The following is a 15,067-nucleotide window of genomic DNA, read 5'->3' as shown; positions in this document are numbered from 1 at the left end:
AACAACTAGCCCCTGGTCTCTATGTACCCAAAAGCATGTAGGTCATTAGCAGTGTTCTCACTTCCACCAGATGGTGTTTACAGACAAGGAAGCTATGAGATCTCCAAATGATAAGCCTGGATGGAAAGAAGGGGTGGTCTAAGGGGGCTTTGGCTCCTAGGACTCAGAATTATAAATTATAATATGTGAACTGAAATTAGACTCTGCTTGGCAAAACTGGATTGAATATTTTATCATTTTAAGGTGGATTTTATTTTCTCCTACGAAGAAAGGACTTAATACAAAAATTCCAAAATCACATATATTACTTTGAAAAGAATGCAAGGAGGTTTTCTTTTTTCTGGGTCACGCTTGAGCTTGGAAAAAGTGATTCTAGATTTCTAGACCATTCACTACAAAATGCAGTTGTAAGTGACAAGAGTAAGGAGCATGCCACTTCCTACTACCATCAAAATCTGTTGCCTCTAGATTTGCAAGAATTGTTCAAAACGATAACGTTCTGGAAGCAGAATTGGAGGATAAAAAAATAGATCCCCATGGAAGTGGGGGATCCTCTTTAGAAAAGATCCCTGCAAAGCTAATAAGAGCAGTTGAAAAGCTGTGAACTGGGCCTAATCTCCTTCCTCCGGAGTGTGAAACAAGTCTTAGTTATCCACATTATACCCACATGATCCAATTAGTTTAACAACTGGATTTAGTTGGGTGGGGTGCAGAGGCAGGCTCAGAATAATGAGGTAAATAATGCAGGGTCCCAAAAATTCAAAGTTTTTCAGATGAGGCAAGCTTGACATCTCCCTCCTCCCTAACACTCCTTCCCTCCTTTCTTTTACCCCTTTCCTTCCTTTCACCCGCCTTTCCAATCCTCCTCCTCTTCCTCTTCCTCCTCTTCTCCTCTCTTTAAAATAGTACTTGCCAAATTTTTATCTGTGTTATGAGAATTTAGAAAGTGTGTGCACTGCAAGGATACTTCAAGGATTAAATGAAATTGTAAGTGAAAATGCCTAGCACAGTGCTTGACACATTTGGGATGTCCATGAAATATTAATTTTACTCTGTTTCTCTTTCCAATCCCTCCTCTCTCCTGCCCCCACTCTTTCTACTTTGCTCTTTTATAACCATTATGCCCTTACCTGATCATGACTGGGAGCTGACACCAGTTCTAATCGTGTGTGTGTAGAAGCACACACACTCATAAATATTAGATGTGGCTTGTGAGGTCCTAGTTTCCTGACCAGAGAGAGAACCTGGGCCCTCAGCAGTGAAAGCAAGGAGTCGCAACCACTGGACCACCAGGAAATTCCTTAGGACTTATTGCTAAATCAAGCTGTTGACTCCAGGTTTTTAATAATAAAATGGTTATATTGAACATTTTGTATTTCTCTCTCACATATCATGTCAACTGTGTTTGCTTTTTATGAACTTCACAGGGATGGTTCATAAAAATCCCAAAGCAATTTGAAAACTGAAGTGGGTTAGTAGGAAGTTATAGACTTACAGAGCTTCATTTTTGTTGCTCTCAGTTCTAGTTATAAATGATGAGAAAGCCCAAACGGGAGAAATAAAATCGCATGATCTCACACACTCATCAAATTTCACACTTTGAAAGAAATTCAGTCTCTAAGTTATTTTTAGTAGAAATAATGAACTAGATCCCATGGACAGAGGAGCCTGGCGGGCTACAGTCCATGGGGTCACAAAAGAGTTGGACATGACTTGGTGACTAAACAACAAGTCTTAGGTAGAGCCACCTAAGAAGTAGAAACTTGTGACTTACCAATTTTAGGAGAATTCCAAAGAAACCTGTTAGATTTATTGCTCATTTCTCCAAAGGTCTCGATGTAAACCAATGCATTGCACACTTTCAGTTGCTCTGTATTCCTTCCGAAATGTGCATGGAAGTGATTCATTAGAACTACACTCTTCACAGAAACAGACCAATTCTCTTAGGCTCAGTAGGGCATCTCCACTGGTAAAATTCAAAAACCAATCAAACTGAATAAGAAGCCCTCTTTGCAGACATCTACATCGAGAAAGAACATGATTCTTGACAATTTAGAGTAAATGAAGCGCAAATTATTCTCTTATAATATATACCAGAATTGAAGCTTAAATTGTGACTAAAAAAGAACCCACAGTTTAATCAGAAAAATATATTTATTGGTAATTCCCAGGAGCTCATATTTGATACAATTATATCATAGGATAACAAGTTCAAAGCTATTGCTAAGTTATAAATATGGAATTTATGCCGAATTTGCATTATTGAATTTTATTTTGAATTTGCATGTGTGCCTATATTTGAATATTTATAATATTCCAGAAAAAGCACAGTGGAATGTGCAAGACAGATTTATTTTGTGTAATGCTCTGAAATGTGTCAAAGTCTTCAACACTGTTCTTAGAGGCAAAATGGCAGAAATAACAAATGGCACGCAATAAGACCAACTGAATAATCTGCAAAGTCCAATACCTAGCAAAGCTAGGAAAGCTTCTCTGCCAATAAATATTTTACTAAAAGTTTAGACAAATATTTCTCCTAGCTTACAATGACATTGTATTAGAAGACATATACCATTAATTGGAATCTTCATTACACTTTAATGGGAGACTGAATATTCCCATCTATACCTTTTTTTTCTCCTAATCTCAGTGACTAAATATCTCATCTTATTTGGCACAGAATGTTGATATTAGCTTCCCAACTGCGAAGCACATTCTTTACACTGTCAAAATAGCTTGTCCCTAGAATGTAGTCTTTGTGGAGTTTCAACAATAAGATTCTGAACCTCACTGTATTTAGTGGCCCCTCAGATACACAGAGCAGTTGAGGAATGCAGTGTTCTAGTCCAGGGATCCCCAACCTCTGGGACCAAATGCCTGATGATCTGAGGAGGAGCTGATAAAATAATAATAGAAAAAGTGCACAATAAATGTAATGCACTTGAATCATCCCCACACCATCCCCAGTCCATGAGAAAATTGTCTTTCATGAAACCAGTCCCTAGTGCCAAAGAAGTTGGCGACCGTTGGTCTAGTCAACTTAATTTACAGTTAACCGGGGGCAATGCTCTTATGAAGTGAAACTGCTCTAGGGGGAGGCTGCTGCAGCAGACTGGACTCCACTTCTCACCTGGATAAGGGCAGCACATGCACTAACTGATCTAAGCCCTCAGTTGTGGACGTTTAGAACCTACAGGCCTTCTCCCAACCCCAAGACTTCGCTCTTCTAATCAGACCATTAGCTCTCGTATCAGCTTACTTGAAAAGAGGCTCATGAGTATTCAAAGTCCAGGCTATCTTGGGTGGCTCTGGCTGAAGAGAGTAAGCCTTTTCTGTGTGCCATTATTAATTTCCTGTTTCATTTAATTTTTAAACAGAGAACAAGCAATGGCAATCCACTCAAATATCTCTGTACTGTACTAGTGTAAGAGTTCTGTGGATTCTTTGGAATGTGATAACAGCCAATCATCAGAAAAATCAACAGTCGATGTCTAACTTATCACCTCTGCCTTTCAGTCTCAGAGTTTATTTAGCCAAGGCTGCTTTCCTCATTAAGGACTCCCAGAATATCAAGAGGCTAATGAAATAACCAGCCAATAGTCTTTAGAAACCAAAAAGCAGACGTGTGTAATTTATCAAAGCCATAATAAAGCATCATTTTAAAAACTGTTAACATTTATTTTTATTATGAAGGCAATGCATACTCGTAAAGAAAATTAAAATCCTTCAAAGAAACAGAGAAAGAAAATAAGTCACTAACTGAGCTATTGATATTGGGGTGTTTTTCTTCCATTCTTTGCCTTTTATGCTTAGATTTGAGAGGGATGGAAAGATGATTTGCCTCTCTCCTTCCACCCCCACCCCTTTGCTCGCTCTCTCACATAATTGTTGTCAAACTGGGCCCATAACTGTCTATCTCTTCTCCCCTGAGCATTAAATCACTACCAATTTTCCATACTCTAAAAAGGATGTTTAAATGGCTTTGAAATTATCCCTCAAGTGGATGTACTGAGATTTCTTGAACCATTCTCCTATACATTGTTCAGATTTTTCCAATTTGTTACACTTACAAATAACTCCAAATAACTTACAAATAATGGTAGCCTCCTAGGATACCATTATCATGTCACCCTCTGCTTTTTCCTCATGGCACTTCTCACATTTTCAGTAATGAATTATTTGTTTCATGTCTACCTTTCCCATTCTATGAAGCCAGGGACCATGTCCACTTGGTTCCTCACAGTGCCTCCAGCACATAGCATATTGATGAGATATTCAATAAATATTTGTAAATAAATGAATAAATAAATGAGTGAGTGATAGAAAGATGTGTACAGGACAGTTTTTCAGTAAAACCCAGGAAAGAAATCTTGGGTCAAAGAAATACTGCCAATGTTCTCTGTTTATCTATTTTATTTCCAAAAGAACCATTTCAATTTACATTTCCATCAACAATGTATATGAATGATGGTATTTACCACAACTTTGTCAACACTGACTACTACCCTTTTTTTGTTTGGCGGCGGTGGTGATGTATACCTAGTTGTTTTTTTTTCAATCTGAGAAATTAATTAATTAGAGAAGCAAAAAGCTTTTCCTATATACAATTGAAATTTGCATTTCTTTAGTACTAGTGAAACTAAACTTTTTTCTTTAGTTTAGAAACTAAAAACTAAGCTTTTCCCTTTCTGTAAACTAGCTTTGGTTCCCTGTTGCAAAATTTTCTGGTCATAGCCTTTGTTTTTCTGCTCGATTCGTTGGAGCTCTTTTTCCAGGAAAGATGTCAGCCTTTTGTTTGTTTTATTTGTTGTGCATATTTTCATCTGTTTGACACATGCCTTTTCATTCTGGTTATTTTTGGACAGATAAACATTTCTCATTTTTATATAATCATAACTGTCGATCTTTTCCTCTATTCAAACAGTCTTTTCCTTGGCTAAGATTCCCACATCAAAATTGCAGCAATCATTTAAGTAATACTGCCAACTGTGAATTCAGATTAACTGGGTTCACAGACTCCTACGTATACAACTAAGCTCTAACCTGTTCAGAACTCCGGTTCTCACTTGTTTGCAAGCCTTGGCCAGTAGAAACTTAGGCAAGTTAGACTGGTCACAACTCTCAATACCCTCCCAGCACTCATTAGAGCCCCTTCTCAACCTCTTTTTTTGTCAGTGGTACCATGTTGACTCCAGACAGGAAATCAGAGCTCTATCTTTAACTTGACTACATTTACTTTTGTGCTTCTTACATTCCTGCCATGCAAGAGTTTCTCATACCTCTAGGGTTCAACCTTCTGGTTGCCATTCCAGGACCTCTACAAGGAGGCTCCCTAACCCTCCCCCAGGCATGAACCTTCTCAGGGACTTGACCTTGGGATGCCATGAGGATGCCACATCCACCCACAATGCTTCCTTTCTTCTAAATTTTGTTGTTTGTTCATTGTTTAGTCCCTAAGTCATGTCTGACTCTTTGGGCCCCATGAACCGTAGCCCACCAGGCTCCTCTGTCCATGGGATTTCCCAGGCAAGAATACTGGAGTGGGCTGCTGTTTCCTCCTCCAGGGGATCTTCCCCACCCAGGGATGAAACCCGTGTCTCCTGAGAAGCCAGTTTCTTCCCAAAAACAAGCCACCTATTCCCAGAAGCCTTTCCAAACAGATCTCTCCTTTTTCTGGCCTGCTCATCATCTTTTAGAAAGAAAAGAGCCTTAGAAAGCAACCTGTTTAAGTCTCCCATTTTACAGAGTGGGGGTGGACTTGCCAAATCACTGGCTCCTCCCCACTCCCCACCTGTCTATACTCCATAGTTCTACATTTTTGCCATCATGAACTTGAGGCTGAAGACGGTGACCTCGACTTTTGGGGATTTGTCTGGGCTCTAATCTCCACCAACTGCCAGCACTAGGCAGAGGTCATAATACTTACTCCACAAAGTTTGCTGATTAGACCTAAACTGTTACATAAACAGATGAACTTTTCTCTATTTTTAAAACATATTCCAATAAAGGTATGACATTTTGAAGACATTATTGATATTCAAATCATTTCCAAACAAAACCCATCTTCTTTATTAAATATCTAAAACACCAAATTATTCTGTTCTACTGTAAGTTCTGTGAGAGCAAAGATGACACATCTCTCCTGGAATATAATGGGCAGCTTCACAAAATTTCATTTCACGAATGACAGATAGAAGAGGTGACTATTCTTTAAAGTCATTTCATACTACTTGACGACAGATATCTAGAAAAGACGAGCTCTAACATTCTTATTGCCACATAACAGCACTAATCTAAAATTACTATTAAGAAAATCTAATTCCAAATAGCTTTTTATACCACCTTGAGAACTTTGAGCTTGGCTGGGATGCCAGCAACGTATTTGCCATCCAGGCAAAGATGTTAATTTATCATGGTGAATTTCTCCCCCTCTCCTGGGAAATACATGTGTGCAGGGCAGGAGGCAATAACAGCTCTTAGCATCCTCGGCTAATTGAAGCTACGCCTGTGAGAACCCAGTGGCCTACAGCTTGAGGGACCAGAAGGACCACACCGCTGCCTAAATTGATCCATTCACTCGCTGTCTTGCCCTGTTCCACATGCCAATCTCATCGTCCTGCTTCACTGCATGAGGGAAGGAGTGGAGCATGGGCACCTGAGCCATGAGCAGGCTCATGCACCATGGACTTCTTACCAAGACATGGCTGTGTCAAAATAGAGCTTGGGAATTCCCTGGCACTCCAGTGGTTAGGACCTGGTGCTCTCACTGATGAAGTCTGGGTTCAATCCCTGGCTAGGGAACTAAGATCTCGCAAGCCATGCGGCCAAAAATAAATAAATAAATAAAGCCACCTTTAAACCAAAGGAAAAGAAAAGGAAGCCTTTACTACAAGTATTAAAAAGGAGTGATCACAAAGAAGACAAAAGAGAGAGAAAGCTGTGCTCCATAGAAATGCCATATAGTCCTTTCCTGTCAGTGATAACCTAGTGGATTCTAGGTGACAATTAATTACTCTTCCCCTATGACTGCTGCAAAATGTAAAGACGCTAAATGTCTAAGATGCACCATGAATATGATGACCAGATTCTCTGACTTGGGTAGCCGAGGAAGCTGATCTTCTCCCGCCGCCAGCTGCCACCCTAGTGTGCCAGCCAGCACAGTGCCCCGGGGAAGAATGAGCCTGGTGCACTTTCTCAATGCCCAATTCTGAGGTCCTCCCACAGACTCAGGGATGCACTAGAGTTGGCTACAAACAGAGGGAATTTGGTCTGAGAAAAAGCCTGCAGAATCTGGCAGTCAGAAGAACTGATCAGCAACCATGTTTTGATACATTTTCAAAAGCAGTCTTGGGAATTCTCGAATGAGCGGGATTTCGCTCTGGTCCCTAAACAACATATTCGCACACAGAGGCATGAAATGCAATTTCTAGGTGTTTTTTTTTTTAAACAAACACAAATCTTAATAAACTGGTGCCTTTTGCCAGCCAAGCACTCTCTCTTTGTCCTCTCCAGGCAGCGTGATGGCAGCCATTTGCACTCAGCAGTTACATATCACCCAAGCACTTCTAGAATGTAGCAGTGGGAGCACAATTCAGGTCTTGGCTTGCAGGCTCGGTGGCCTCTCATGCCCGCCTCCCCCACCCCAGCATGGACGGATGTAGTGAATCAGAAGGTGTCCCTTCTAGCCGCTGACGGCTCCTCCTGACGCTTATTCACCAGGCCCCCAGAGTACTCCCACCCTACTCAGCTTTGCAGTGATTCCCACCTTGGCAATGAGACGCCCCTTTGCCACCCAGCCACCAAACCTTCTCCTGGTGAGCATAAAGCTTCAGGGAGGTAGAATTCTATTTCTCTCCCAATGCCTGCGCAACCCTGGTCCAATCACTCATTCAAACACATGTGTAAAAACGACTGGAAACGGTGATGATGTAGGTGATAATAACACCAGTGAGCATCCATGGAGTGTTCACTTTGTGGTAATGACTCACATGAAATACCTCACTGTGCTTTCGCAAAAAAAACAAAAAAACAAAAACAAAAAAACCTTGCTCATGAAGTTCCAGTCAACAAAGCCAGGGCTGTGGAATCAGCCCAAGCTGGAGCAAGATCCCTGTTGTATCACTGAAGAGTCCAATGACCTTGAGAAAGTCCTTCAACCCCTTTGGGCTTCTGTCTCATCTGATAAATGGGGAGACTTCTGTCCACTCTGCCTTCTTGCTACCGACAGCACAACTTTGCAGAGACATAGCAGAGATAAGGGATGGCAAAGCTCATCAGGAACCGGAATGCACTCTCCACACAGACAAGGCTGGGAGAGGCTCGGGTCCAAGGTCATGCAGCTGGCTCACGGCTGGCCTGGAACTGAGGCCCAGGCGTCAGAACTCCCAGGCCTAACAGACGGAATTGCTGTTCTGCTCAGCTCAGCGGACCACACAGCCCACCAGCAACTGGCATGGAAGGCTGCTCCACACAGGAACTCCCCATGGCTGACTTTCTGTCTCCTGAGACCAGCTCCTCGGCCTCACGCATCACCACCAGCACAGATGCTTCTGTCTCTAAATTTTCAACATACACACACACTCTCACTGTCACACACTTGTGCACACCTTCTCTCACACAGATTAGCAGAGTTCACAGAACTGGTCCTGTAAGCAGTCAGCATCCTGGGAAATTCTGGAACCCTCCAGCTATGACTACTCTTTAAGATGAAGATTTCCGGAGGTGGGTAGGAATTAAGGAAATAAAGTACCCTTGGGGTAGCCACGTGTTTCTCTAGCAAATTTTACTTCATTTTGGTGAATATCAGAAGATCCAAGTAACTCCGACTCTTTAGAAAGTGATTCTTCCTTTATTAGACTAGATGGCACTGTGGTATCACCCTTTAGATGACCAAGGAAATCGTATTTCATTTCAAATAATTTTGCTTCCACTGGGGACTGTCCAAGAGGCTAAGCCCTCTCCTTGAGGGGTCCTCGTTATCCTATGGGAATTTTCTGAAGGAATCTGCCAGAGGACAGTGGCCATCAAATACACAAGATCACAATAATAATAATGTGTGTTTACACACTATGTCACACTACCTGTCCAAAGGGATTTTAAAAGGCACATGTGCCTCGTGGAACTCCAGAGAGGGCCGGGGAGTCCATAGTGGCCAAGACTTCATTTTTCTTCCTCTGCCACAGCCATGGCTGTGGAATTCGATTTTTGCCCTCAAGAGCTTTTTTTATATCAGCACCTCTCACTACACCTACAGGCTCCATCAGCAAGAGGAATTATTTTCAATATTGCCAAATTGTTTGTGAACATCTTCAACCCTAAAGTCTTGTAGTGACAATGTACAATTTTCACAATGGATTGACGTGGCAACCTTCCTAAGGTCAAGGTTTGCTTAGGAGGTTGGGGACAGGGGAAGTTAGTGCTGGAAGGGAAATGAAAGTTCAACAGATTCTCCCAGAATTCCAGCATTCAGAAAGGACACTGTAAACTGAGGGATGGGAAAGTAAGTAGGGAGTGAGGTTCCGTCTAAATCTCAGTGATGACCAGAAAGTTGGAGGGCTCCATTCGTCTGGGGCTGGACAGAAAAACCCGCATTGGCTGTTGCATTCCAAGAGGTACCAACAAAAGGTGACAGTGTCTGGAGCAGAGCAGCCCTCCCCATGAGAAGGGAATGGGGAATCTGTCCAGGGAAGCAGCCTCTGTAGCAGCAGCAACCTCCTGTGGTCAGCTCGGTGGAGAGGCAGAGAGCATGGCCTTGTCAACTAAACTCACCTTATCCATTCCCGGCATCCCCTGCAGCAGCCCGCTCTGTTTTAGAGAGACCAGCAGAATGGGAGCCCTGACTGGGGCAACTGCACCCCAAAGAGTCCTTCCTACTCCCCCCTTTATGGCACTCCCTGACCGCCAGCAACCAGGCATTGCAGCTGGCTGGAGGAAAATGCCCTCGCTTCAAAAGTGACAGGCTTTTCATAAAACAGCTCTTTCAGCATCAGCCCTAGGTTCCCACAAGTGGACTGGCAGCTCCCTGCTCTAGGGCTCAGGAGTTTGTAAATCAGGAGAGGTTTCTCAAGACTGAGCCCCACACCGGATCCTCAGCAGCGTCCCAACCCGCCCTTCGGCCCGTGAGGTGCCCCTTGCACTCGCAAGGCGCAGGGGATGCCCCGCGTGCAGCCAGTAGCCAGGGGCGCAAGCTCTCTCTGGGTGTCCGCAAACAGCCGCAGAGGGACATTCATTCGCCCAAGGAGAGTAAAGCCAGCGGAAAGAAAGGAGGAGCGAGGCGACAAAACTACGGAAGGAAGAGGGGGGAAAAAACATAAAAGGTTAAAGAAAGGACGGGAAGCAAAGTGAGAAAGGAAAACGGAGGGAGAAGGAAAGAGCAAGCGGCCAGGAGCTGACAAGATCCCAAGCAAGAGAAGGAGAGGCGAATAGTCGAAGCGAGGGGAAAGGCCGAGGAGGAGGGGGAAGAATGCGGGATCGTCAAAGAAGAGAAAGGCGGCTTGGGAAGCTGGGTGCAGAGAAAAGAGAGAGGCTGGAGGGGCTTAGGCAGGCTACACGAAAAGCGCGGCTCTTTCCCGCGCTCCAGTGCGGAATCTACATTCTGTCCCGGCGGCTGCCGGGGGGCACTCGTCCCGGGCCTCCCGGCCGCTTCCCCCCGCGCACTCCGAGGCGCCAAGCAGGCCAACCCGTGTGCAGACACAGGAGCCGTCCCGGGTAGGAATGGACGAGCCGCCACAGCGCCCTGCTCCCACGCGCCAGGGCGCCAGGCGCCTGCCCAGCCCAACCCGGGCGCCACTGCAGGGACGCCGAGGTGCTCCCTGGGTCACCCGCACCGATCGGCCGCGCCTTCCGATCCTCTGCCTGCCCGCCGGGCCGGGTCAGCACCCCGGCTCGGCTCCGGGGGGCCCCGCTCGGCCGCGGGCGCTCACTCACCTGGACGGTCTCAGCCTGGCGTCGCGCTTGCCGTCCACCACGGCGGGCACGCAGCTGGTGAGCTCGGTCCAGTCGGCGTGCAGTCCGCAGCTCCAGCCCGTGGAGAACCTGGAGAAGAGCCAGGTCTCCCGCTTACCCGGCCGGTGGCAAGTGCATTTCTTCTGACCCACGCGGCACTCACACGGCTGCTCCAGCTGGATGTTGCGCACCAGGTGGCGGCCGAAAGTGGTGCCTCCGGTCTTTTGGATGTGCAGGAACACGATCAGGTCATCGCCCTTGATGTCGAAGTCTACCTTGCGCAGAAGGTCGCCACGGCTGAAATTGTAACGGGGCACGAACCTGGCGGAGCTCTCATCCTCCGAGCGGTACGGGTCCGGCAGCGGGGAGCTGAACGCCTGCAGACGGAGGAGCTGGCATTCTGTGCCGGGGCACACGTATTGGAGGACGATCACCGCAAATAGGAAGAGCATCACCAAAGCCAGCAGCAGCTTGTTGGATTTCTCATCCATGTTCCCGACGCTGGGGGAAACCCAAGCTCCTTACGTCAATCCCGCAGCTCAGCCCGCGCTCGCCGCGCGCCCGCAGCGCCCCCTCCCCTGGCGCCGCGGTTGCTCCCCTTTCCCCCTCCCTTCGGCACCGAGTGCTCCACCGCGGCGGCGGCGGCGGCGCCCTTCCCCGCTTCCTTCCTTCCCGGCAGGCTCAGCGCTGTGGCTTCTGCCGCACACCCCTCCTCCCTCCCCCCCGACTCCTTACCGCTGGCCGCCTGCCCTCTCCCCGCACCGGGGCTCTCTGGAGCGGCTCCGCGGGGTTTCGTCCCCGTGGGACCCCGCCTGCCCCGGTTGCCCCACTCCTCAACTCATAGCACGGGTCCGAGCCTCCGCGCATCTCGTTCCACTCTCGGTGGCTCCGTGGCTCCCATCCCCATCCCGCTTCGCCCACCGGACTCTCCCCGGGGCTTCTGCCCCCAGTCCCCTTGGCGCGCACGCCGCCACCCCCTCGCCTGCCCGATCTCGGGCTCCTTCACCGTGCGCCTCCGAAGCCCTGCTCTTGCCCGCACTGGGTTGCCCACCTTGGGGGCCGCCTCGAGGGAGCTCAGAGCCCGGCGTTCGGAGTTCCCCTGGGGGAAGGGGGTCCGCGAGCAACCCGACTTGCTAGCTGAGACGCTGCGCTCAGGGTGCCCGCGGAAGCGCGGGGAAGGAGCCGCAGCGGAGCCAAACGCGCGCCGCTCCCCTCCCGAGCCCCCGAGCCCCCGAGCCCGGCCGCCGCGGGCCAGCCGGAACTTTGCGCCCTTTCCTCTCCTCGCGGTTGCTTTCCCTTCCCGCACCGCTCCCGCGCGCCCTGGCCCGGAAGCGCGAGTCCCGCTTTCGCCTAAAACGTACCTGGCTAGGGGACCGAAAATCTTGGAGAATATCACGCCGAGCACGTGCTTCAGAGAGTGGCCCAGGGCGGCCAGGCCCCGGGTGAGCAGGGCCCGGCAGAGGGAGCCCAGGTCCCAGCGTCTCCTGAGGTCGTGCATCCGCCTGCGGCGGCCTCGGAGCAGTAACGCGAAGAGAGGGGCGCGCGCGGCTCCCGCCAGAGAAGCAGCAGCCTTTAGGGGCTCGTCCAGGAGCGGCTGGGAGTTGAATCCGCGAGACACACCCCTAGGAGGGCCCGCGCGGACTGAGGCGGCGACTGATCCGGGCCGGCTTGCTGCCAATTCGGCCTCTACTCTGGAATGCCGGCGGGGACAGGTGGTGCGGGCGGGCGCTCCTCGCTCCGGTTGCAACGGCGGCCCGAGCGCCCTGGCTGCACACGCAGGCAGTGCCATTCCCCCCTTCAGGCAACTCAGGGTACTAAGCTTGAATTTACGTAATAATGCCTCGCGCCTAAGAGCTCAAACCACTTAAGCAGAAGACCTGGCTTTTCCCCGGTTCGGGGGGACGGAGGTCACTCTAGTGAGCACATCACTACACTTTGGCTCGTAATTTCAGCCTCCCCGAAAACAGCAAAGGTGCAAATTGGGCCTTTTCCCTCTCTCCTTGCCAATTTCCATTCTCCAGCGGAAGCGGGGGCATTTTCTGAAAAGGTAAGTCAGCATGAAGGAAAAAGCATGACCAAAAAAACCCCCAAAAAACAAAAAACGTTTCGGAATGAGAATTTGAGCTTTTTTAGAGCAGGGACTGGTCCTTACTTCCCTATTCTTTCTCAATCCCCAGCATCAAGCCCCGTGTCTACAGGAAGGCTTCACTCATAAGATTCGTTAAAAGAAAGGCACATGATTAAATACTACATGGAGGGGGGGGGGGGGCATCTAATCCAAGGTGGTGTGACAAATGAGGAAGCAGGCCCAGAGAGGGAAAGGAATGTGCCCAAGGTCACACAGCGGAGCCTGAGGGTTTGAACCCAGGAAGCCATCCATTTCCTAACACCACCTCTTTTAATAAACAGGTGCAGAGCGCCCTCAAGCCAAGTGTCCAGAAAGGCTCTCTTCAGCTGCAGGACCAGCACTGTGAGGATTGGCAAGGAAAGAAGGAATGTCCCTTTAGAACAAGGTCCCAGGACTCAGGACTCTGACCATTCCCATCTGATTGATCAGGTATTGGGAACTGGTATTTCTGTGAATGAGTGTCCACTGGTGTCCAGTCCCACCCCTGCAGAAGGAGCTCGGGCTGGCAGTGGTGTCTCAGAACAGTGTTGCTGGGGAGGTGGGGGCCCGTGAGCGGAGTCCTGGGGGTGGCAGTAAGTCCCTCCAGAGACAGTCGCTCCCAGGATCTCGCTTAGAACATTTGATCCCTTGCTGAGCTCTGTTCATCCCTCATCTATTCTCTCTGTGCAGTAAGGCAGCGAGCACTGGTCTCCAGACCTGAGATTCTGTCATTTGCTTGCTGGGCAGCCTTGGGATTATGACTTGCCCCTCCTGAGCCTCAGTTTCCTCTGCTGTAAAATAGGACTAATTCCTTTCTGACCATCTGGGTCACTGTGAGGATGGCCTTTGATGTTGATGTTTAGTCTCTACATCTGACTCTCTGCGACCCCATGGGCTGTAGCCCGCCAGACTCTTCTATCCATGGGATTTCTCCAGGCAAGAATACTGGAGCGGGTTGCCATTTCCTCCTCTAGGGGATCTTCCCGACCCAGAGATTGAACCCCGATCTCTTACATCTCCTGCATTGCAGGTGGATTCTTTACTGCTGAACCACCAGGGCTTCCCAGGGATGGGTTTGAGCAATTCCAAATATGAGGCAGTGTTTACCTCCTGCTCTAAGCTCAGATGTGCCAACTGAGTCATGGGCCAGTGAAGGCAGAGGCCCTTCTCAGGAGATTTCACAGCTGTGCCCCTTACCCTTACCTCCTCCCCAGACGTCCCCTGTCCTGGTTGAACTTCCATGTGGCCCCCAAGCTACTGGGGACAGTGAGAGTCCCTTCGTCTGGTGGCAAGCATGAGGGATTCTTGAGAATCCTGCATTTCAGGCATTTCACCTATCTGGGTGTCCTGGGGAGGGATGGGGGGATCAGCTGATGGGTGAAGGAGTCAGACTAAGGAGTCAGATGCAGCAACTTTCAAGGCAGACCTCTTGGCCTCCCAGAGAGCTCCCCAGATGCCCCCAGGCTTGTGGGACGCATCTGCAAGGGCAGGTGAGGGGAGAGCCAGGGGAGCCATGAGGATCACCGAGGAGCTCAACCTGCCAGTTGTCCCTGCCTGCTCCCAGGTCACCCATTCGACTCCTTTGGTCTCTTCAGTAGGTGGCTCTCTTCATGGTGCCGTATGAGGACCACCTCCCACCCACCAATACATTCAGTGGGTCCCCAGGGAAACACTTCTAGAACACAGTGGGTCACACATTCATGCCCCCAGTGACTCTTAAGAACTCTGGAGTTCCTGCTCTAAGAGATATCAGTGGAACTGAAACATGGGAAGGTGCCTTGGATGGGGGTGGGGCACTGGTAACCAGTACAGGAAACAGTCAGGATTTACTCATTTAGGTCATAAAGAGGAACACATGCACACAGTCAATCTGATTCTCAGAGGAAGGGGCAGTCAGGTTGGTAGTTTTGCTCTGCACAAAGAAGGGGCAGGATGAGGCTGTGAAGTCCGGCTTCTGAGATTGGATGCGTGCGCTCATTCACTTAGTCGTGTCCGACTCTGCGACCCCACGAACTG

General features: G+C 48.4%; 1 protein-coding gene across 4 annotated transcripts in view; it reads right to left on the bottom strand.

Moving 5' to 3' along the window:
• LOC133053053 (heparan-sulfate 6-O-sulfotransferase 2) overlaps positions 1-12,733 on the bottom strand; it is a 210,144-nt gene extending 197,411 nt beyond the window's left edge. For all 4 annotated transcript variants that reach the window (XM_061137843.1, XM_061137842.1, XM_061137844.1 and 1 more), the window contains exons 1-2: positions 12,306-12,733; positions 10,927-11,445 (exon numbers count right to left, since the gene is read on the bottom strand). In XM_061137843.1, the coding sequence (XP_060993826.1) occupies positions 10,927-11,445; positions 12,306-12,733 (947 nt within the window). The remainder of the gene's footprint in view (positions 1-10,926; positions 11,446-12,305) is intronic.
• Between the last annotated feature and the right edge of the window lie 2,334 nt (positions 12,734-15,067).

This window comes from Dama dama, chromosome X, assembly GCF_033118175.1.
Source record: "Dama dama isolate Ldn47 chromosome X, ASM3311817v1, whole genome shotgun sequence".
NCBI lineage: Eukaryota > Metazoa > Chordata > Mammalia > Artiodactyla > Cervidae > Dama > Dama dama.
Note: the sequence above shows the minus strand (reverse complement) of the source record. Positions and strands in the feature narration are given on the sequence as shown.